Source organism: Terrapene carolina, unplaced genomic scaffold (genome assembly GCF_002925995.2).
Source record: "Terrapene carolina triunguis isolate 2854851 unplaced genomic scaffold, T_m_triunguis-2.0 Scaffold67, whole genome shotgun sequence".
Lineage (NCBI taxonomy): Eukaryota > Metazoa > Chordata > Testudines > Emydidae > Terrapene > Terrapene triunguis.
The window spans coordinates 29,536,851-29,562,534 of record NW_020664418.1 but is presented as its reverse complement, the minus strand read 5'-3'; the positions used below and the strand labels follow the sequence as shown (position 1 = coordinate 29,562,534).

Below are 25,684 nucleotides of genomic sequence, written 5' to 3'. Positions count from 1 at the left end.
GAACAGGCATTCTCATGGCACTGTTGTAGCTGGTGTCACAAGATATTCACGTGCCAGATGCGCTAAAGATTCATTTGTCCCTTCATGATTCAAATACCATTCCAGGGGACATTCATTCATGCTAATGAGGGGTTCTGCTCGATAACAATCCAAAGCAGTGCGGATCAACGCATGTTCATTTTCATTATCTGAGTCAGATGCCACCAGCAGAAGGTTGATTTTCTTTTTTGGTGGTTTGGGTTCTGTAGTTTTCACATTGGAGCGTTGCTCTCTTAAGAATTCTGAATGCATGCTCCACACCTCATCCCTCTCAGGTTTTGGAAGGCACTTCAGATTCTTAAACCTTGGGTCAAGTGCTGTAGTTATGTTTAGAAATCTCACATTAGTACCTTCGTTGCGTTTTGTGAAATCTGCAGTGAAAGTGTTCTTAAAATGAACAACATGTGCTGGGTCATCATCCGAGACTGCTATAACATGAAATATATGGCAGAACGCGGGTAAAACAGAACAGGAGACATACAATTCTCCCCCAAGGGGTTCAGTCACAAATTTAATTAACACACTATTTTTTTAATGAGCGTCATTAGCATGGAAGCATGTCCTCTGGAATGGTGGCTGAAGCATGAAGGGGCATACAAATGTTTAGCATATCTGGCATGTAAATACCTACAAAAGTGCCATGCAAATGCCTATTTTCACTTTCTGATGCACTGTAAATAAGAAGAGGGCAGCATTATCTCCTGTAAATGTAAACAAACTTGTTTGTCTTAGCGATTGGCTGAACAAGAAGTAGGACTGAGTGGACTTGTAGGCTCTGAAATTTTACATTGTTTTGGTTTTGAGTGCAGTTATGTAACAACTACAAAAATCTACATTTGTAAATTGCACTTTCACCACAAAGAGATTACAATACATTACTTGTATGAGGTGAACTGAAAAATATTATTTCTTTTATCATTTTTACAGTGCAAATATTTATAGTAAAAAATAATATACACTTTGATTTCAATTACAACACAGAATATATATGAAAATGTAGAAAAACATCCAAAATATTTAATAAATTTCAATTGGTATTCTATTGTTTAACAATGCAATTAAAACTGTGATCAATCACGATTAATTTTTTTGAGTTAACTGTGATTAATTGAGAGCCCTAATAAAAACCTTTACCCTGCAAAGGATTTCTCAAAAGAGCTGGATGAGGGTAATGTTTTTCATATCAGATTTAAGTAAAACATTTTGTTCCCTAAGAAATTTATCATACAAAAAATAGCTACAATAAATGGTCTTTGTTGAGTCTCCTTCCCTCTCACTTCTTCAAGAGATGTGGGATCTTTAGTATTCCTTGAGAATTTCTGTCCTTTCCTTCTTACTCTTGCCATTATACCTACATTTTCCTGGAAACGTTTACACACTCGGCTGCTATTAACAGTTTCCCAGAGAAAAATTCCATATGTAAAATGGCTGCAATGGAGGACCCAACTACTTATAGTCATTGATCCATTTTTTAACTTCCTATACAAGTAGCTCTACAGACTATTCATACCCCTTGCACTTATTAAGCAATAATCAACACAAGCATCCTTACACTGCCTCAAGTACACCTCTACCCCAATATAACGTGACTCGATATAACATGAATTCAGATATAACGCGGTAAAGCAGCGCTCTGGAGGGGCAGGGATGCGCACTCTGGCTGATCAAAGCAAGTTCGATATAACGCGGTTTCACCTATAGATTTTTTGGCTCTTGAGGACAGCGTTATATCGGGGTAGACGTCTACAAAGACTCTTTTTAGAGTATGTCTACACTACCCACATTACAGCGCGGCCGCGGCAGTGCTGTGACAAGGGCAATATAGACTAGAGTGACCAGATAGCAAGGGTGAAAAATCGGGATGGGGTTGGGGGTAATAGGAACCTATATAGGAAAAAGCCCTAAATATCAGGACTGTCCCTATAAAATCGGGACATCTGGTCACCCTAGTATAGACACACTCTCCCGGCGATAAAAAAAACCCACCCCTAACGAGCAGTGGTACCTTTATCGCTAAAGGGGGGTATTTTTTCACACCCCTGAACGACAAAAGTTTTAGCGCTGAAAGTGGCAGTGTAGATACAGCCTAAGCCTAACAACTGACGCAAGCCTACACTGCCAAGCTGTAGAAACATTTTGGGAAACAGTCACTCTCTTCACTAACAATGCTTTGTCAACTGGATTCCCGCAGCTAAATGAGCAATTGGATTCTTTGCTCATTTCAGAGATTAATAAATCATGTGGCTGTCATTCCAATCAATTTATACAACTGCTAAGAAATACATAATAATGCACAGAACTTCATATAAATTGTCTAAGTTTATGGTTATGATTTGAAATGACTAATGATTCTTACTTTGAGAAATAAGATTACATATCTAGCAACAAACAGAAATAGTTTTTTGCAACTTGGAATATACTAGATGTCTTCCTTCCCTAGTTTCAGACATCTGTTAGACATCTTAGAGAGGAGTTTGCCTTCAACACTGATAAACATGTAGAAAAAAATTCTTAAAAGCAAATCAACGAGACGTTACAGATTTTATGCAACTTCAAAACAATCCCATCTTGCTTTGGGCTATGCTGGCAAAAATAATCTCATTGAGCTAAAACAACAGCCACATGTCCAGAATTTAATATACTAAATTACTTTATTTCAGAATAGTTTCATAAGACAAATAATATCCCTCATGGAAAAGCCCTAGAGAGCTGAATAAAGAATTATATACACTTTCTACAGAATTTTTAAGCCAACCTATAAAATACCATAGCAGGGACATAATTCACTAATAAATTTTACTGGTTTTAAAAATAATTCCTATGGAACTTTTTTGGTTTCATCCTGTCATATACCCACAGCATCAGTGCTACTTCCTCAACTTGGATCAGTCTCTTGGGGGAACCCCTTCAATGTGCCAGATTCCAAGGGGTGGTACTCTTCCTTTAAGGTAGGCCACAGGGCTTCACCGTCTCTTGAGACTGAACCTCTGGACTTCAGCGCTCCTGCTTCACACCGTGAGCGCTGTCCCGCAAGTCCAACTGAGACAGACTCCTGGTAGAGACTTCAGGGATTAATGCACTTCAACAAGTATTTACAGGGACATTCCAGCAGCATTTTCAAAACAGTAGGGTTTATTAGTCAAGGGGAACACAGCATAGAACATCTTTAGGTTAGCATAGAAACATTATAGTTAAAGTACAGTCCACCCTGGTCATTCCAGAACAATTTACCAGCCAAACTGTAGTGAACTCCATCTCCAGGCTCTCTGGCTTTCTCTCTAACTTCCTTAGTCAATTCTCTGGGGATAGAGCCCAGACTTGTTCCAGAACCCACATTTTACTCCCCCACCACACACCTTCATGTCCTTTGATCTTGAGTTGGGTTTCTAGTCAGCTTCCCTGCTGGGAAGTGGGGGAAATCCATGAGTCATTGGTGCTTGCATTGTCTCTCTGGCCCCCATGTTGATCTGGGTGGGTTTTAACCAGTTCCTTAGCGATTCTTCATTCCACCCAGACAGGGAGGTGACACGCACACCTACATCTCTTAGTCTGCTGGGAGAGCAAACTTAATCCTTCCCACTCCCTACCCTCCACTGGGTAGCGATGCAAAATATAGGGGAAACTGAGGCAGACGTAGGCCTCATAAAAATATTACCAAAAATTACCACTTTGTCTCACATCCATCTTAATTGCACTGGATTTTCCATAAGAAATACATAAATCTACTAATGCAAGGGTCATGGTAACATTTCAATTTCTTTTATATTAAATTTGCACCCCTCAGTTGCTATTATGATTCTTCCTGTACACATGCAAACTTTCAAACTTTCATCTTGAGGGTGGTCATCAATCTACAAATGGTTAAATATTTATCTAAATCTAGTCTCATTGTACTGCATACTGGGCAGTATTTTATACTTCATAAGCATCATATAACATAAGCAGCAAAGTTCACTGAATTTTAAACCTAGCTGCCAGAAGGTTCTCGGAATCATAGAGATGCACTTTTCCCTTTTAACATTCACAAATCTTTGTTCAGATTTGAACAGATTTGAAGAAATAATGAAGAACAAAGCTGAACAAATTACCTCCAGATCTCAGGTCAATTACTGCCCTAAAATTATCAAGCCTACTTTAATTTAAAATGATTTAAGATGACACCAAAGTGAAATTTAATCCTGTTTAGTCTTCATTTGACCTACCTTTATATCATTCTAGGGTATACAGTAGGAGACTACAGAGTCAAATTTTCAAAGGCCAACATGCAAAATGTAAATTCAACAGTTGGGGCCTGGTTTACACTAAAAACTTATATACCAAGATAGCTAGCTCGGTCAGGGGTCTGAAAAAAACCACATCTCCTAATGACATAGCTATGCTCACAAAAAAAACAGTGTGGATACAGCTGTGTCTACAGAAGAGGTAGTTCAGGAAGGTGGCGTTCCTACACCAGCAGAAACACTCCTTCTCTTGATGTACACTGCAGCGATACTAGGGGACTATGCCAACATAGCTATCCCAACACAGGTTCTGTCACGTAGACATAGCCCAAATTCTCATGTCTGAACATACAGACCAAGTACAGTAGAACCTCAGAGTTACGAACATCAGGGTTACGAACTGACCGGCCAACCACACACTTCATTTGGAACTGGAAGTATACAATCAGGCAGCAGACACAAAAACAAAAGCAAATACTGTACAGTGCAGTACTGTGTTAAACAAACTAGTTAAAAAAAAGGAAAGTTAAAAAAAAGATTTGACAAGGTAAGGAAACTGTTCCTGTGCCAGTTTCATTTAAATTAAGATGGTTAAAAGCAGCATTTTTCTTCTGCATTGTAAAGTTTCAAAGCTGAATTAAGTCAATGTTGTTTGAAAGAACAACCTTAATGTTTTGTTCAGAGTTACGAGCATTTCAGAGTTATGATCAACCTCCATTCCTGAGGTGTTTGTAACTCTCAGGTTCTACTGTCACTGCATATGGTTTTCACATGCAAACAGAGTTCTGTAAGTGCACACCAATTTCACTTGGCTTCCCTGTGACTGACTTGGTGCTGGTCTATAATAACTTATGAACATTATATATTCTATTTTTCTGACTTAAGAAGACAGTAATGTATGAATACAAGGGATGAATTCAAGCAAGGTCTGGTTGCATCTAAGCAGGAAAGAGGACAATAGCTTCAGATAGCCACCTATTTAGTCACATTTCAGGGACAATACTAAATCCATTTGCTTTGATGTACCACCTCCGACCTCTGTAAACACAGAACCGGGAACAAGAGACAAAGGGCTCCTAAGGGGATAAAAGTGACATTCTCAAGGGAAAGAGTGAGTGGCTGTTGAGAGTCATTGATGAGAAGTGGTTCTCACAGACCACAGATGTCATGGGAGGGAGTGAAAACAGACCCGCCTAAGGCCTGGCAGGCCTCTAGGGGTACGTCTACACTGTAATTAAAAACCTGTTGCTGACCCATGCCAGGTGACTCGGACTCATGCTAATGGGCTGTACAATTGTGGTGTAGACGTTCGGGTGTGGTCATAGAAGCCGGGCTTCAGGCCAAGCCCCGAACGTCTACACCACAGTTAAACAGCCCCTTGCCCTGAGCCCAAGTCAGTTGACACAGTCCAGCAGTGTAGATATACCGAGGGCTGTCCTTACCCATACGCAAACTACACAGCTGCGTAGGGCACCAGGAAATTTGGGGCACTTTATGCAGCTGCATGCTGCTCCAGCAGCCAGCCCGATCCCCTGGCCGGCTGAGCCAGCCAGGAAAGCTGCCTCCACTCTCACCCTGCACCCACTCCACTCCTTCTACATTGCCCCCGCCCCTGCCCTGCCCCAGCCCCGCCTCTTCCCATCCTTGCTCCGCTTCAGCCCCACCCCCACTCCACCCCTTCCCCAAAGCCCCCGCCCCCTGCTCTGCCCCCGCTCCACCTCTTCCTACCCCTGCTCCGACCCAGACCCGCCCCCACCCCACCCCTTCCCCTGAGCTACATCCCAGGGGACTGAAGCAGGGGTTGGGCCTGCCCTGCACTCACAGGGAGCCAGGGGAGCAGAGCGGAGTGGGCTGGGGCTAGGTCACTCCACTTCCCACCGCCCCGTGAGTGCGGGGTTGGGCCTACCCTGCAATCACCAGGCGGCAGGAAGTGGAGCACCCCAGCCTCAACCCGCTCCGCTCCGCCAGCTCGTGCTGGGGGGCAGTTCCCCCCACCCCCCAAGCCTGCTCCTGCCCCCCACAGACCTTGGGTGCAGCCCTCCCACCCCTGCAGAGGCCTAGCCCCCCGCTTCCCCCCCAGAGGGAGGCTGCATAGGGCACCACAATGTCTAGGGGTGGCTCTGGATATACCCTAGGAAACATACATCTATAGGCCTTCTGTTTTAATATCCTTGATTTTCATTCTTTTTATGCTTTGTTCCTACTGCAATACATAAACCAGTGGCTCTCAACCTTTCCAGACAACTGTACCCCTTTCAGGTGTCTGATTTGTATTGCGTACCCCCAAGTTTCACCTCACTACAAAACTACTATTACTGAAAAAATTGCTTCCTTTCTAATTTATACCAGATAATTATAAAAGAAATCAATTGGAATATAAATATTGTACTTGCATATCACTGTATAATATACAGAGCAGTATAAACAAGTCACTGTCTGTATGAAATTTTAGTTTTTACTGACTTCGCTAGTGCTTTTTATGTTGCCTGTTGTAAAACTAGGTACATATCTAGAAGAGTTGATGTACTGCCTGGAAGACCTCTGCGTACCCCCAGGGGTACACATACTCCTGGTTGAGAACCACGGACATAAACAATGCTTTGTTTGGAGAAGCTGTCTGGTCATCTGTATCAATCACTGCTCACAAGATCCCAAAGTGAAGCCTTGCCGGTGACAACCCCCATCAGGCTGGCTGAGTAATCAGTTGAAACGTAGGGTGCTGTGTCCCAGGGCCCAGGCTAAAAGTGGGACATTTACAGAATTCCACCCCAGAAAAGGTAAGGGCAAAAGGCCAAATATTTGAGGGGGTGCACTCAGAGACCAGAGAGGGATCAAAGATGCAGCTACCCCTGTAACCGTGCTAGTCCCCATTTGATATACTACTGTTTTCCTAAGAATTTCACCAAGCGAACAATTGCCGCTGCCCCCCGCCCTTTGTTGTTGTTATTACACTAAGTTTTCAACAACAATCATAGAAGATCAGGGTTGGAAGGGACCTCAGGAGATCATCTAGTCCAACCCGCTGCTCAAAGCAGGACAAATCCCCAGACAGGGGTTTGTTTTTTTGTTTTTTTGGTTTTTTTTAACCCCCTCAAGGATTGAACTTACAACCCTGGGTTCAGCAGGCCAATGCTCAAACCACTGTCCTGGTCTACACTACAAACTTATGTCGCTCAGGGGTGTGGGTGCATATTATACTGACATAACTCCCTGTGTAAACAGTGCTATGTCAATGGGAGGACTTCTGTCAATGTATCTAGTGCCTCTCAAGGAGGTGTAGTACCTACACCAATGGGAGAAGCTCTCCCATTGGTGAAAGCAGCCTCTTTATTACACTACAGCTCTGTAAGTGTAGACAAGCCCTAAAACACTATGTGCGCGTCCACATTTCCCATAATGTAGAATATTCCATGGTGATGGAGTAAAGGAGAGTGACTCGATAGCAGCTTGGACCACAGCTCTGGGTGTCCTGTAATGTCAAAAATTATCATATCAAACCTCATTTGTTTGCACTTTGATCACTTGGAAACCCAAAGATTTCTAAAGACCCTTCTAATAAACCTAACATGCAAATTGCACAATCCTCATCAGCTGAGACTTTTTTAGAAGGCTGAAGAGCTTCTTCAAACTTCAGCAAACTTGCCTTTTACAAAAACATTTTATGCCCTTTAATGGTTTGCCAAATTTAGCAATTTTCCACGTGTCTTCCAGACATTAGGGAAAATTAGCAGAGGCCTGGTGTATAGTCAATTAAAGCAGCACTGGGAAAAACATAAAAGCAGCATGTTTGCCAAATGTAAAAAACAAAACTGGCATAAAAATAAATTCCTTTTTAAAGCTTCTAAATGGGTACCAAACACAATAGAGGGTTGCAAACAACCCAAACACAAAACAGTCAGTAAGATTCAAGGGAATTTAAAGCCTGATCCTGAGAACACTTACTAGTGGGCATAGTCCCACTGAAATCAGTACCTGCTGCTAAGTGTTTGAAAGATCAAGTAATTAGGTTTTATCTACACGAAACTTTTTTTTTTCAAAAAATTTCCCTGTCGCCATCCTTGGGTGTGGTTCCATCAGTAGTAGCAAGTTAGTGTAGACAGGGCACCAGGGTATCAATACCTGTACTCTGCATCACTAAAATCCTGGCTGCAGCTCTACATTAATCCTACCACTCCTGATACCATGGCTGGAGCTGCAGCAGAAACAGACACAGTGAGAAATTCACATTAGGAATTACAATCAAAATTCAAAGTGTGGCTGTTCTGCACCAAGAGAGGAACAGAGCAAGGTCTTCAACTTGCATTGCACCAAGGAAGTCGCAAATGCCTTCAAAACATCAGCTACCACAGTACGATTTGCTGATGTCAGTCAAAGACTCCCTTGCACTGTGATCCGATTCCCTCAATGACAGCCCAGCCTAATTTATACTAAAGCAGTGCAAAGTGCGACCCAAATGACAAAATCCAACTGCAAGCAGCAGGCTCAAACAATGGTAATTCACGATGGCTAGCTATGCTCTGGGAATTGTGCACAAAACAAATTGGGGCTGTCCTTAGAAAAATGGACTAGAGCTAGTCTGAATTAAAAAAGTTAAAATGGTCCATAAAAAAATTAAAGGGAAACAGTATGGGTAAAAATCATGGTACAAATTCACAACTAGCATTAATTGACCTAACTACACTGACTACAATGGAGCCAGACCGATTTACATGACAGGAAAATCTGGCACATATTTTGGGAGAAAAATCCCTGATCTGTATTACTAACAGCAACTATTATTTTCATAATCTGGTTAACTTCCCACCAATTATGCAATTCACTTTTTATATTTTACTCACCTTGAGCAGTCTAAACAGGATAGCTAGTTTAACTTTCTGTTTCTCATGCACTAATGTTTAAACTAATGCATGATGTTTAAAAAACAAAATACAGGGCAATATCTAAAAATGAACTTGAAATTGTTTTAATTGAAATGTTCTATTAAGAGTTAGCAACATATTTCCAATAAATATCAGGATTTCGAATTAAAAACCCACTGCATGAAAATCTAAATTTTGGGCCTAAACTACTTCACAATGTTCCTTTAAAATTTACCACTCAACTGCAATTATGATGAAGTCATCATTCTAGTAAACGGTTCCAGCTTTGGTTGATTGAACAAATTATGGCTAAGGCTACGATTTAGTCACTGAGATCACGGCAGTCACGGATTCCGTGACTTTGCCGGACCTCCGTGACTTCTAGGGCTTCAGGAGGAGGAGGCGGGACTGTGCGCCCCTGCCCTGCAACTGGGGCTGGCTGAAATCAGGACCCTGCAGCCCCAGTCTCATGGCTTCCTCCGGGGGCTGCAGCCAGGCCGGGGGCTACAGCCAGGACCATGTGCTCCAACCCTTCGGCGTCCCAGGGTTGGCAGGGGCTATGCGCCCCAGCCTCACAGCATCCCGGGGGCTGCAGCCAGGGCTGTACATCCCAGCCTGGCGGCATCCCGGGCTTGGCAGGATCCGTGCATCCCAGCCTGGCGGCATCCCGGGCTTGGCGGGATCCATGCACCCCAGCCTGGCGGCATCCCGGGCTTGGCGGGATCCATGCACCCCAGCCCTGTGGCATCCCGGGCTTGGCGGGGTCCATACGCCCCAGCCCTATGTTATCCCGGGCTTGGCGGGGTCCATACGCCCCAGCCCGCAGCGGCCCGGGCTTGGCGGGGCTGCAGCCGGGGCCGTGTGCCCCAGCCCTGCGGCTTTCGCCGGAGGCTGCGGCTGGGGTCGCGCGCCCCCCTGGCAGCTTCCCAGGGCCATCCACCACCCCCGTCCCTGCGGCTAAAGCTTGGTGGGGGCTGCAGTCGGGCCAGCTCTGGAGCAAGGGCTGTGTGTCCCCCCATTGCTGCGACCCCCCTGCAGCCACTGGAGTCGGGGCTGTGCCCCCTGCCGTGGCAGGGGCCTTGGCATGTCATTCCCCCCTGCCCCATGGGACTCCATTCCTCCCCGCTACCTAGCCTTGCCCCAGGTTATTTTTAGTAAAGTAATGAGCAAGTCACAGCTCCGTGAATTTTTGTTTATTGCCCGTGACCTTTTCATGACTTTTACTAAAACTAACTGTGAAAAAAAATCTTAGCCTTAATAATAATTATGGCCAATTATGCTTCAGATTTTGTAGGATCACAAATCTACACTGCTATGAGTTAAATGTTCTTTGCCACTAACAAAGAGCACAGATATGAACACACAAACACTGGCACATACACGCTCTGTAGTTGCTATAACCTCATCCCTGCAGTTCCACTGAATGAAAATGGTACGAAGGAAAAGTAATTGGAATCCTCAATGCAAGCACAATACCAAGTTAGCCATAGCTGGGAAAGAATAAGTCCAGCAAACAAAAGGCATTATAAACTTAGTCTTACACATTTCCAAAGATACATTTACATTTTTCAAAGCTCTCCTCCAGCTAATACATACTTAGGTAAGCAGGTGTAATGGGCACAATGTTCATTGAAGAATCCCCATGACCTCAAAGTGAGCATTCTAAACAGAGCCCTTTGGGAAGCTAGAAGCACATAAAAATGAAGCAGATGTACTCTGAATTTTCATACTTGCAGGCCTAGTTGATTTGGGCCTACCTGATGTAGGCAGTAATGTGCTATATCTACAAAGGGCCTTTCTTACTAAAGGATCCCCCAAAGTGCCTCATAATTAATGAAAACAAGACTTTATTTAAAATCAGAGACCTATCAATAACCAACCTTCTTTTTTCCTACCCATGGCAATTTCTTTCTTTTTTTTTTTTGGTTCCTTGCAATAGAATAAAGGAAAATGGTTATGTACTTACCGCAATAGGTATAAATGAGTTTTGAATCAATAAAGCGAACTTTGAGGTTGTGTAGAACAGCAGGTTCATGGAGATAACTGAGTGCTGTGAGATCATTTTCACCAACAAGTATGTCAGGGTTTCGTAAGGGAGGCAGTTCCTTGGTCTTAGGATCAAGGCAATATTCTAATTCCTGAAAATTAAATACACACATATTACATGAAAAGAAGTATTTTAAAATGTTCCATCTTTGGCTTATCCATCCACTCGGTCTCACCAATCATTTTCCTTTTGTAATCATTCCCTGAATAAGTTTAACTTGTCTTGTGCATTCCTATGTGCTGCTTTCTGCTTGTAATGCTTCCTCCAGTAACTTAACTGAAAATATCAAACGAGCATTTCTTACACAGAGCAGAACCTTAAAGGGTAATTTTTTTAAATAAAATCCTTTACCTTGTTGCTAACAACAATTTAGATTTAACTAAAACTACATTAGTTTTAAAAATCCAATTTAGTTTTTAATCATTTATGCTGTGTTTATTTTTTTTCCTTTTAAGCAGACTGGACTAAGAAAATAGTTTACTTTGCTTCTGTCAGTTTGACTATCTTGTTGTCATGCAGTAATACAATGTGAGAATGCTGGGACAGCAACGCTAAGAAGAATATTTAAATCCAATTTTTTTTTTAAATATATACAAACACAAAGTTCTCTCTATATACAAAGAGACACACAAACTATAACTCTAACAGTACACTAACCTTCCTGACAATGACACCTTTTTCCAATGCAATTTGATTTTATTGACATATGCAACCCTATTCTGCAAGTGTGACATACAAGTGAGCAGCACCTTCAGAAAGAGCATGTGGAAATTTCTGAGTCCTTCCAGATTGGGAAGGTAGTTTTCATCTATATTGTTATATGAAAGTCTTGAAGGATCATTTAGATATAATTCTACCTGTGTATTCTGTTAATGTTATTTAACTACTGTAGGCATCTTCATGCAAGTAAGATCTATATTGCTTTGTGCAGGGAAGTAGGGAAGACAAATTAAAACAAAATTTCAGTAGATGTTCAGTTTCTAAGAGCAGATCTTACTACTGGTGTATTGGCCACTGTATCTTAGATAAAACATCCCTCTTCAATACATTTAAATTTCTTTAACAAAAATAATCTGCTTAATAGAAAGATAAGAGCTTCTAAAAATCATCATTTCTATTTATAGAATGTTTCCTCTCTTCTTGTGATAGCATCTCCACAGCAGCTAATTGGGATGTCAAACAAGATGATGACTTCAGTTACAGAATTAACAGAAGATAATGATACAATAAAAATATGAGGGAAGGATAGGATAGGTGGAGGGTAAGAAAATCAAGTGAGAATAAATGTTGTGCATTTCAATTATATAATTCCTGTCGTGTACAGGGCCTTAAAGATTATGAGCCCAAATGATTGCACATATGTTAATATGGCCTCATTTTGAAAAATTGACCTTTCATACTAGTATACAACGGCCTGCAGCCAATATCAAGGGCTATAGGCCTAACAACAACATGTAACCTTACCTTTCCCTCTTCGAGTCGAAGCTGGATGACTTTATCTCCTTGTTTATAATCTTTGAGAAGTTCTGCTGACTTCCAGACTTCCTCTGGATCAGGGATCCAAACCCTGGCATACTGCAATACAAAATCAACAAGCAAAAGATCAGTGATTTCTCATGATTTATAGTGAAATTAACACACACAGCACCAAAAGCCTTATTCCTATATATTTGGACAACATCTGAACCTTCAAGTAATGGCTATCACCATAAATTAAAATGTTTATCATTAATATAATGGCTGTTCTAATCTACTGAGAAAGACATACATACAAACTGAATTTTATTTCCTATTCACAAAGAACATCAAAGCCTTCGTTTCCAATAAAAAATAGCTTCAGCAAGATATAAGCTCAATTCTGAAAGTCCAGACAAGATAAATATGTTTTTAACAACCAAGAATTTATTTTCCAATAGACTTAATTCAAACAATTTGTGACTTAGACAATTCCAGCAAGTACTGTATGCAACTAGGAATAAGACTAGAATATAGCAAAGTTGTACTATTTGTAAAATACTCATCTGTATCTCTGTGATAAATTCTAGCTGAGTAACATAAGCTACAGCTTTAAAAGCCACTACCCATTTTCCTTTGTTGTTACCGCATTTGTCAGCTAATTTAAAACAGGTTATCTCAAAAGTATTAAAAGAATGCTCTCCAAAAGTTAGTAAAAAGCAGTTTTCACACAGTAGAGAGGAAAAATCTAGTATTCCGACTAATGACTACATTCCTCTAAACAAGAATGAATGAACTTTAATCTGTCAATATTCTGTCCTTCAGACTTCAAAAATACTGCATGTGTCCCAAATTTGACAGTTTTCTTCCTGCTCTGGTAGAAGGGATCAAAATCAGATGTGAGCCACACAATGACTACTCCCTCCAAGTGTGCATCAGTGAGGGGACAATTCCAACCATAGCATTTAATTAGTATCACTAAATGTGTAAATAAGCTGCAACTTTTTTAAATAATTAAGCTTCTGGTTCATCCACTTCTAACTGACAATTAATTGTATCAGTGATTCTCAGGGTTTATACTTAGATTTGGATCATACAAGCTTCCCCACCAGGTCAGACCATTCCCGTTTCTTAGCTCCAATACTGCACAACATGAAATGGCTCAGAGGATGACAAAAAAAAAAAAAAACAACTTATAATGCACCTTGTTCAGTAGTGTACTTGATAGAAAGAGCCTTCCTAGCAGGAGGTTTGGTTACCCATATTATCTTTTTCAAAGGCTTTAAAGCCAGAAGGCACCATTATGATCATCTAAGTCTGGCCTCCTGCAGGATACAAGACAAATAATTTCACTCGGTAATTCTTGCAACAAGCCCATACTTTGCGGTTGAGCTAGAGCCTATTTTTAGAAAGACATCCAATCTTGATTTTAAAACTTCAAGGGATGGAGAATCAACCACATCCCTTGGTAAATTGTTCCAATGAGACAATAGTGGTCAGCATGATAGACAGTGGTCTGATTCTTTGTTCCTAGGTGTATGACCTTGCATTTACATTGTATTAAAATGTATGTTGTTTAAAGAAGCCTTGCTTATAAGCAATCCTGATCACTCTATAGCACTGAGTTTGTCTCTACAATTAAGGCTGTGAATTTGTCATGGAAGTCATGGATTCTGTGACTTTTCGTGACCTTCATGACTTCTGCAGCAGCCGGTGTGCATGGCTCAGGGGTACCCCAGGCAGCTCCTGCACCAGTCACACTGGCGGCTGCTGGGGCAGTGTTGGGCCACCTCCCCTCCCCCCGCAGCAGAGTTTGGGTGTGGAAGGGGGCAGGGGGTTTGGGCAGGAAACAGGGTGAGGCAGGCTCTGGGCGGCGCTTACCTGGGGGGCTCCCCAGAAGCAGCGACATCTCCCTCGCTCAGCTCCTAGGTGGAGGTGTGGCCAGGCAGCTCTGCGTGCTGCCTTCACCTGTAGGCACTGCCTCCGCAGCTCCCATTGGCCGCAGTTCCTGGCCAATGGGAGCTGCGAAGCCAGTGCTCTGGGCGGAGGCAGCACTCAGAGCTGTCCGGCCACGCCTCCTCCTAGGAGCTGAGCAAGGGGGATGTCGCTGCTTCCAGAGAGCCCCCCAGGTAAGTGCCGCCCAGAGCCTGCCTCACCACGTTCCCTCCCACACCCAAACTCTGCTGCTGCTGAGGGGGGCGGGGAGGCGCACAGCCAGGTAGGGAGCTTGCCGGTTCTGCCAACCCCCTCCCCCCAGGTTCCAGGCCGTGTGCCGCCACCCATGCCCCACCAACACCAGCTAGGGTCCCGGGCCGTCCTCCCGCAGCACCCACGACGCCCCCAGGCAGACCCTGCCCAAGTTTTAGTCAGGGGTATATAGCAGGGTTTCTCAAACAAGGGTCGCCGCTTGTGTAGGGAAAGCCCCTGGCGGGCCGGGCCGTTTTGTTTACCTGCCCCGTCCGCAGGTCCGGCCGATCGCGGCTCCCACTGGCCGCGGATCGCTGCTCCGGGCCAATGGGAGCTGCTGGAAGCGGCGCGGGCCGAGGGACTTACTGGCCGCCGCTTCCAGCAGCTCCCATTGTCCCGGAGCAGCGATCCGCGGCCAGTGGGAGCCGCGATCGGCTGGACCTGCGGACGGGGCAGGTAAACAAACCGGCCCGGCCCGCCAGGGGCTTTCCCTACACAAGCGGCGACCCCTGTTTGAGAAACCCTGGTATATAGTAAAAGTCATAGACAGGTCATGGGCTGTGAATTTTTGTTTACTGCCCGTGACCTGTCCGTGACTTTTACTAAAAATACCCGTGACTAAAACGTAGCCTTACCTATAATCAATTAATACTCCACCAATGTCTGTATCATCTGCAAATTTTCATCAGCAATGACTACATTTCCCCCCAAACATTGATAAATATATCAGAACTGGTCCAACAACTGTCCCTGATGGACCCTACTAGAAACTCCCCCGCTCCCCACTGAATGATGACTCCCTCTTTATAAATTACTTTGAGATCAACTGTTAGCCAGTTGTTAGTCCATTTAATGCATGCTACAATGATTTTGTATTCTGCTCTTTTTTTAATCAGAATGTCATGCAGGATTCAGTCAAAGGCCTTACAGAAGGCAAATTATATTATGTCAGCACAATTACCATTATATAGAACTGGCCAGAACCTAGAATTTCCATTGTGCTGGAAATTCTAAAATTAAAAAAAACCAAAAAGCTGTTATGACACAGACCAAAAATAGGAATTTCAAAACGTCCTGCAGAACAAAATTCCAATATTTCAGAAAAATTGAAATGCTTCATTTAATTTCCTTTTGATAAGGCTGAAATAGTTTTGTTCCTATCTATAGGGCAAACTGATTTTTATTAATGCAACTTTTGTAATATTACAATTTATAATAAAATAATGTAAACGTCAAAATGATTTTACTTTTATAAAATATATTATGTGTCAGCAGGGCAGCCTGTCTGGCCAGGCAGCTAGTGAGTCTACTTGCCCACCTGCCAAGTAGCCTGCCTGGTTCCCTATGGACATTTTGATCTCGTCAAATCCACATTTTCTGATGGAAAACTGTTCTGTTTGAAAATTTTAAACCAGTTCTATTTTCAATCAAACAAACATGTGATCTCATCAAAAAAGAATCCCAAATTTGAGGAGACCTATTTTCCATAAAATCACAATGTATGCAGCCACATCAACTCTTGTGAAAATACATTATTCTGAACGGGAGATGAAAAATCTGAAGAAAGTATCCCTCACATTTAAATTGCTTACTAATTGAACCATTCCTGAAATAGCTGTGTCTAACTAATCAGAAAAATTTAAAATATACAAAGACAAAAGATTTAGCTGGTAACGGGATTGTGACAACCGATTGGGTCACATTTCTGTACTAGTTTCTAATGGTTAAGCTGTATATCGCCTCATTATAATAAAGGTGTTTACAATAACTACTGCACCTTTTAGTGTACATGAGTACACAGTGACTTTCAGTGGAAATTAAGTGCCTGTCATTTATACCTTTGAAAATCTCCCCCTAGATCAGGTGCAGCAACATTTTGCTCCACCAGAGGCTATACTGGCAACTTGCCAGAAGCATAAGGGCTGCACCACACACTTGGCATAAAATACAGCAGATTTCACCTACTTGTTCTTAATAATTGGGAGGCATGATTTCTGAATCAATCCATAGTGCTGCATGCTAACAAAAGTAGTTTCCACAGGACACACCTGTGTATTAAAGATGATGCCTGGTTCAGGGGCAAGAGGTCCCATGGGCACCCCCTCTGCACGAGGCTGAAGAAGTGCCACTTTAAAAGTTAGTCAAGTCAGGAGATATTGAGCCCTTTAGATGAGCCTTCCAGTGCAATCTTCCTATTCTATCCCATGGGTGGAATACTGCAGCTCATACAGGACACTTTCTGACCTGGTGAGAGGCAAACAGCACCTGAATAAATATTTAATCTGGGAAAGGGAGTGGTTTACTAAAGAGTTACTTGCCCACATTCCAAAGTCAGATGATGGAACTCTTAGTCAATGTAAGACTGATCTCAAAGCAGGCATGTGCTAATTTTTTTCCATTCAGATTAAATAAAAATATGAAGCCTATTAACTTTTCTTCAGTATTTATCTACTGTAGGAATACATTTTCTGCATTTAAAAACACCTTCCATTTAGATAACGGAGAAAAAAGTGGGGTTAATTTCTAAGAAAAAGCCTGATCAGCAGTAGGTTTAAAACAGACAGTCCTTACGGTACACTGCATCATAGCAATCTTCTTTGATCTATAGCCCAATGTGGTTTAACTAGGTTAAAAGCTGGAAGGATTTAACTGACATTTCCAGACTGTTAGAGTCTGTCTTTGGAGATCTGTTGGAAATTGCATGTGTTTATGGAGGGGAAATTATCCATTTATTTTAAACATCGTTTTGATATGGTTAGGTAGTGTGCAGGCCCACAACATTGGCTCTAGTGGTTGGCATATGGGGAAGCTTTATAAAAGTATTAATAAAAATTTTTTCAATTTGTTTTTACAAGTTTGAGGATAGATGTTTTGATGTTTGGATTTAAACATTTAATCATTTAAACGTTCATACATACAGAAGAGACAGACTACACCTCTACTCCGATATAACACGACCCAATATAACACAAATTCGGATATAACACAGTAAAGCAGCGTCCTAGTGCACTCCGGTGGATCAAAGCAAGTTCAATATAACGCGGTTTCACCTATAACGCGGTAAGATTTTTTGGCTCCCGACAGCGTTATATCGGGGTAGAGGTGTATATAGGGGAGAACAGCAGAGCTTCACTGAGGAAAGCATTTATAAGATTACTTAGCAAGAAAAGTGCTATAGGCTTGCTTCACTCTAGGCTACGTGGAGAAGAGTTTTCTGATGCAGACAAGGTGTTACAGTCTTAATTCCGTGTTAATAAAATGGCACGGAGTTCTCTGTAACAGGCTTCTGATGCTGAGAGTCAGCCTCTAAATACACAATTCTGAGCCAATATGAAATTGGCACCTTTAATCTATTCAAAAGAAACTGTCTGACATGGGGAAAGAGAGAGCAGAACATAAATCACCATGGAAACTGGGTTGCCCATGCCAGCTGCGTCTTGCACATGAGATAACCTCAAGGATATTAAAGTCTGGCTAACAGAATAATGCTGTAGCTTTCTAGTCTATGGTTTGATCATCAGTGTTTATACTAAAAGCCTTGCCACAGAAAATACCTTGGTAAAAGAAGCGGGCGGGGGGGGGGGGGAGAGAACGAGAGATGTCCCTACTTATAAATATCAAATAATTTCATAATATTTCAACTTTATCAAATTAGCAGAACTGTTTTGCTAACTGATTTCCAGGGCATTCTTTATGGTAAACAGCACCATTTTATATTAAACCCTCGTGATCATCCTGGATTTTGATAGGGTCCAATCCTACAGCAGACCACACAAAATGATCACCGACTTAAATAGGTGCTGTATTACAGAATCAGGACACCCTAGTGTTCTCTCTGCCAGTCAGTGTCTTAGTTCTGTGTCCTTTATTATCATTTCTCTTAATCATCCTTTTAAATTTTCTAAGGTATAAAATGGACCAATGAGTAACTGAGCTACAGTAGCTTTGAGAAATATATTGATGGCTACACCATGTGATTTGCCTTCCAGTATAAATAAATTATGCCAGACAGTGTGCATGCCCTGATTTTCCAATGGAAACATCAGGCCCTGTAGAAAGTTTACTGAATAATACTTAGCAATTTTTATATCTTCAAAGCCCTTCACAGACACTGCAAGGATTTTTCAGAGTTTGATAAACATAAAGTCTTGTAAGTGAAACAATGGAATTACCTTTTTATAATTAACAGTATGTTTGATGGAAACAGCATTACTTATTCCATAGAGACTGCCATCATCCTTGTGAAGAGAGAATCTCTTTCTTATTGATTTCAACTGAAAATGTGATCCCCCAAGTTTTAGCCTAATGCTATTTCACAAGGTCTGAACTCTAATTCAACAGAAAATAAGTTTAATGCAGACAATCAGCAATAGGTGTATGTGTGTCACTATCCAGCTCAAAGAGCTAGAGAGATGCAAGACTTTGACAGCACTGTATAAAGTCAGTGGTAAAAGCTTCATCAATATAAGATTGGATAATAAAGCTTTAGAGTCATTGACTTTTATATTATCTTTCTCTCAGGGTACCAGCAATATCGAGGCTAGAATAATAGAAACCACTGAACTAGTCAGATCTGTGCCAAGGCAACAACTTGTTTAAAGACAAGGATGGAAAGAGAGGAAGATTTCCAAGATGTCCTAGTAGTGGAAAGAGGCCAAGAGGTAGGTCATAACCCTGACAGTGATGATACTCAACCAAGGAAGCCATCTCAAGTTCTTCATTATCAAAGTAAGTCTTGGAGACTAAAGCTAGTCAGAGAAAAAGGGAATGATGAAGGTAGCTGGTCTGCATACACTGTCCCAACAGTTCAGGGTGGATCTGCTCCATTAGAATGAAGTCCCCAGTAAGATAACAATACTTGAAAGCTTAAATATGCATAACATACCCAGTATACTTTTAATTATTACTAATTCCTTGTTATTGGTGGCACCAACAACGTGCTAGATGCTGTACGGACACAAACAGAATACATGGTCCCTGTCCTACAATGCTTCACACCATTCTTCAACTAAAGATGCTGTTAGGAAAAAAGCAAACTTTACTTAAGTCCAACCACTTGCACCTGTGTATGGGGATCAACCTGGATATGATTTTCTCTAAATTAGTCTAAAGAAAGCAGAAAACACCAGAAAGGGACGTACCTAAAGTATCTTCTGGAGAGTCAATAGAGAACAATGTTTCCAGTAACAGTTGAGGATCTTGTATAAGGGGGCTAGTTTTGTTGTAACATCTGGGATCTTTTCTTCTTAAAAATGCAAATCTTGTTAGCCTCACCAAAGATCGAACAACAATTTGTGACATCACTAACTCACTTATCTAGAAATGGCTGCAGATGGCCAACTCCTCAAACATGAGAATCACGCTGCTGCTTCTTTCCCCCTCTGTTCTGTATCTGGCTAGTATGCCTAGTTGTCTAGACAGTAGGTCTCAAGTAATTCTTCTTCAAACCTTGGGACAAGCTGATCTGAAGAGCCAAGTCCTTCTACATCCTTCCATTACTTGCACACAAATGCTTAAAATTAAAAATCAAACCCAAACTGCAAGTCTTTGCTGGCCCTTTGGAGGGGAACACACTTCTCCAACAAGTTATAGGGGGCATGAAATCCCAGATTAGAGATAGAATTAAAATTAAACAGAGAATTGAACTAAGAGGCAATTGGACTTCAGTGGAGTTGTGCCTGCTTATGCTATAAGTGAATTTGGTCCTTAGTCTCTCTGAAACATTAACATTAATAAAGTTCAACACGAATTTCTAAATCACTAGGGAAAAGTGTTGAAATGGAAAATTGCAAGAGGATGACCGCACAGGTTTAACTATACTGTACTGTCACCCTTCACTAACTCCTTAGTATTTGCTTTACTTCCCAGAAGGATACCTAGTTAATATTTTTTTAGTCCTTTTAAAGTATGTTGTAGGCTCTAAACTGCTGCAATTTTGCTCATTCTAATGGACCACTGGCAAACACACACAAACATGTACACACAGAAAGATGCAACTACAGAAATTACCTAGACAACAAGTTCCAATGATAAGTTGTAGGAGGGATAGCTCAGTGGTTTGAGCATTAGCCTGCTAAACCCAGGGTTATGAGTTCAATCCTTGAGGGGGCCACTTAGGGATCTGGGGCAAAATCAGTACTTGGTCCTGCTAGTGAAGGCAGGGGGCTGGACTTGGTGACCTTTCGGGGTCCCTTCCAGCTCTATGAGATAGGTATATCTCCATATTAGTTGCATGGTTTAAACAGAGTCTTTACCCAAAACACAGGCAGCCTATGATAAGAACAACTAAAACCATTCAAATCAGATACCTTTAGATTGAGCCCTGGTAACCCAAACAGTGTTTTACTAGCCAATGTTTTTGAATGGTCGGAAATGTATCTTTAGATGCTATACCCACAGTTCATCAGTACATACGTGATGGGGAATTCTTTAGCAGCAGTTTTATTATGAATTATTGAAAGCCAAAATAGAATAAAAACCTACAGACATATCAGAAAATGAGTACAGTTCAGCTCCCACAAACCTCTAATCCTGAGAGATGCTCTCTGAAATTTTTTATCCTCTGCCAGATTCCTGGTGAAAAGAGTTGGGTGTAACTGATCAAGTTTGAAAAGCTCATCCTGTGCTGGGATCTTAAAGTGTGATTGCACTTTAGATGGCTGTTAGAAAGCAGTTTGTCTTTAGTTTCTGAGAGTTCACAAGTTGTAAATAAGGCCTGGTCTACACTACACGGTTAGGTCGACGTAAGCTGCCTTGCGTCAACCTAGCTGTGGAATTGTCCTCGCTTAAATTTGTCTCCTGCTACCAACTTAAGTGCCTCTCTATGCCAAATTAGTAACACCACCTCCCCGAGTGGAATAGACACTGCGGCGCTTACATCGACTGTTACTGGCTTTCAGGAGTGATCCAACTATGCCCCATGTTGACAATACAATCGATACAAGTCTTCCTGGTGAGAACACACACCACCGACACAAGGACCCAAGTGTGCACACACAGAAGTGATTTAATAACTGCGATGGCCATATGCTGACATAAGTTAGGTCGACATACGTCATGTCTACACTACAAAATTAAGTCTGAATGGATGGGGGCAGAATGGACAACTGCCACAAAGCAGAATAAGAAACCATTCACATACAACTATTCTTATGAATGAGTTAGCTTGCATTTAGATGGAGCACTGAAGAACCACAAAGAATGATTAAATGCACATAGATGGAATCATTTACTAGGCTTGATTCAGTCCCTGGACTATTCTCCAGGGTCTGTAGAATCATGTAAAGAAATACCTGGCACAGAATCACATAGGACTAAAATTTCCAGGAGTTTATATAATCACTTCAAGCAAGTACAGCTATTTCCATTGTGTTGTTAAAAGGCAGTAACTAATGCTATCCAAATAGTGACTCTAAAGAGGTGGAGGCAGAACAATGGACAGAGAGACTCTAGAGCTTCCTTTTCCACCCATGGATCAAAAAGAACTCACACCAACTGCACAACTGGAATTCTGTGTCATTAAAAACTACTGCAGGATTCTCTCATACACTTTTTCATACCTCATGATCTTATCTGAGGTCACATGAAATCAGCAGACTACAATAATTATCAATCCACTCAGATCATACGACTCACAAAGCCTCAGTTTTGAGCCATTAACCACTTCAGGTATTTTGCATTGCTAACAGATAGAAATTAGAAACATAAACCAAACATTATAAATATAAACCATAATTCAGCATGAGTGTTTAAAAGTTTGCTTCTTCTATTGTATATGCAGTATCACTGCAGAAGGAAACATAGCCTGTTTCATACTTAGCTGGCCAGCTCAATGCCTTCTTTTGCTGTGGGGTAAACCCACTGCTACAATGATCAACACTTACCCCCATCCCCAAACCCACCTTTCAAAATCCAAGAGTCCTAGGCATGCCAATCACAATATGTGGTATAACGCATCCAGCACACTAAATGCCCAACAACTATGTGAATGAAACCAAACAATGACTATGCTCTTTAATAAACTCAGAGGAAAATGCGAAAAGACACCATCTCTCACATGGGTGAATATTTTCCACAAAACGATCACTCCACAGCTGAGCTCTTAGTCCTCATCCTCCAAGGAAACCTGCACAACGCCTTCAAAAGATGAGCCTGGGAGCTTAAATTAATACCCTTGCTAGACATTAAAAATCATGGTCTTAATAAAGACACTTGATTTATGACTTATTACAACAATCTGTAACCCATTAATCCCCCTTTTTGTCCGACAACTGCAGAGGTGTTAACATGCCACTTCACCTTGAATGGTCTCTTAGAATATGTGAGAGAAAAAGTGGGTGAGGTAATATCTTTTATTGTACCAACTTCTGTTGGTGAATGAGGACATGCTTTCTACCTACACAGACCTCTTCTTCAAACAGTGTAAACACAGACTCATAGACGGTTACAATATGTGTTAACTGCTTATGCCAAACAATCTATTCCACCTTGTATTTAGCTGTGACATTTCCCAAACCTGAAGAAGAGCGCCATGTAAAATTGAGAACTTGTCTTTTTCACCAACAGATGCTGGTCCAATCAAAAAATATTACCTCACTTTGTCTCTCTACAGTCTTAAACTCAGCTGTGAACACTGATATATGGTGAACAGTGTTATCATGCTTGGCATGACCATTGTTATAAGATGATGTTGGGTTGAATTGCTGTTCCAGTCATTTATGTTTATTAGTTTAGCTGTCACCAGTTATGTGGCAAGCTAAAGCCCAGCTCATATTGAATCTCAAGTCCAACCCATGTGATGCGTATGAATGGGGCTGAGCCATCTGATATGTTAACTTATTAATCTTTGAGGAACATGGCAAAGAAGGCAGTAGCGCACAACTAAGAGAATATTAATTCTTGGGCCTGAATATGGAAACTGGATCTTCTGTAAGTAGAATGGGGTTAGTGAGAGAAATTCTCTGGTTTTATGGGCAATTAATGGAATGTTCCTGTAATGGGATGGTACCCACCTCTCATGAACGCCCCCTTGCCGAGTCCATGTGCCTGCACGCACACACTCTCTCTCTCTCTGATTGAGGTATGTCTTCAGTGACTCAACCCTCTGGCTAAGTTACACTCAGTTGGTGTGTGAAAAGGAGCACAAACCCCTTCTGGGGTATACAGTCCAATAGGGGCCTATCCCAGTACTCTTGGTTGGTTTCTCTCTTCCTGCAACCCTCCCTCAGCCCCTTTGTTAGTCCAAAGGAGTCTCAGTACCCCACAGTTGGTGTTGGCCTGCAGCCCTCCCGAACTCAAGTCCTTAAACTGTCCAATAGGGGCCTATCCCACTACCCCTCCTCCTCTGGTCTGCAGCCCTCCCTGGGCTCAGTCCTTATTCAGTCCTGCAGCTCCTTCTGGGCTAGACTTCAAATAGTCCCTCAACTCTGGTATGGGGCCGTGCCCCCAGGTTTTCCTCCCTGGAGACTCTTTGCTCTTTCAGGGCCTTTCTGTCCCCAGCTCTCCAGCTGGACCACTTAACAGTTCAGATCCCCTTCCAGGGGTGTATCACTGTTCAATATTTAGGCCACTTCCCTAGTGCCTAATGTGGGAGGGGGAACCCGGGCTTGCCTACTACTCCAGGTCCCAGCCCAGGGACCCTATGAATACCAGCCGCTGCTGCGTCCCCTTTAAGTCCACTACTGCTGCTACTGTTCCTTGGGCCATTTCCCCACGGCCCCTTCACCTTCACCAACACTTCATTCTTACTGTAGGGCTGAAGTCTTGTACTCAGCCCGAGCCAGGAGGAGGAAATCTTGATGAGGATGTGGAGGGGGACCCAGAGGCAAAGGACGACTCAAAGGTCAGAGATGCATGCAGTCCAGAGCACTTCTCTACCCCCGAGGAAGCTAGCCAATCACAGTTGACAGAGCTTGGCAAAGCGCAGACAGGAGAGGAGGCCCCAGGTAAATGGCTCTGATTTTGGGAATCGCTGAAGCGAGTTGTTGTGGGCAGGAGGGTTGCAGAAAGCAAGCTTGTGTCTGTATAGGGTGACCAGACGTCCCAATTTTATCGGGACTGTCCCGATATTTGCTTATTTGTCCCGTGTCCCGACCAATGTTAGGTCGGGACATGGGACAAACAAGCAAATGCTCCAGAGCCCGGAAGTGTTCGCGCCCCCGCCCCGACTCCGCCCCCTCTTCCCCCATTGGCTCCCTCCCCAAATCCCCGCCTCTTCCCCAGGCTCGCCATTCCTCCTCCCTCCACAAGCGCTGGAGGGAGGCCCCGGAGACGCAGGGGGAGTGCGGGGCCGGGGTGAGTGAGAGTCCGGCCTGGCCCCGAGCGCAGGCAGGACTCAGTCGGGCGGTACCTGGAGGAAGAGGAGGGGGGCGGCCCGCGGGGCCAGGCGGTGGCTGTTCTCCCCCCCTGGGCAGCGGGACTTGGGAGCAGCCGCTGCTGCAGGTCCCACTGCCGCGGGGGGAGGAAGCGGCCGATGGCCAAGCTCGGCGGCTGCGGCTCTGGCGCCCGGGCCCGAACCCCCCGAGCCCGGGCCTGTTGCGGGGACCCAGCAGCGCCCACACTGCGCGTGCCCAGCCCCTGGCCAGTCGCGTCTGGGCTGCTGCCCAGCTGGTGAAATCCCGCGGGCGGCCCCAGCCCCCCCGTCCCGCTCGGGTCCCGCAGGGGAACAAACGGGGCTGGGCTGCCGATGCCTCCACCTCGGGACCGCCGTGGGATTGCACCAGCTGGGCAGCCAGCCCAGACGCGACTGACTAGGGGCTGGGCGCAGCATGCGCACTGCTGGGTCCCTGCAACAGGCCCGGGCTCGGGGAGTTCGGGGGCGCCAGAGCCGCTGCCGCCGAGCTTGGCCATCGGCCGCTTCCTCCCCCCGCGGCAGTGGG

The 25,684-nt window shown here is 43.1% G+C and overlaps 1 protein-coding gene across 1 annotated transcript in view; it reads right to left on the bottom strand.

Moving 5' to 3' along the window:
- Positions 1-7,621: 7,621 nt before the first annotated feature.
- LOC113406079 (unconventional myosin-Va-like) overlaps positions 7,622-25,684 on the bottom strand; it is a 57,378-nt gene continuing 39,315 nt past the window's right edge. Inside the window, exons 2-4 of the mRNA XM_026648455.1 lie at positions 12,630-12,740; positions 11,085-11,256; positions 7,622-7,728 (exon numbers count right to left, since the gene is read on the bottom strand). Of these exons, the coding sequence (XP_026504240.1) occupies positions 7,622-7,728; positions 11,085-11,256; positions 12,630-12,740 (390 nt within the window). The remainder of the gene's footprint in view (positions 7,729-11,084; positions 11,257-12,629; positions 12,741-25,684) is intronic.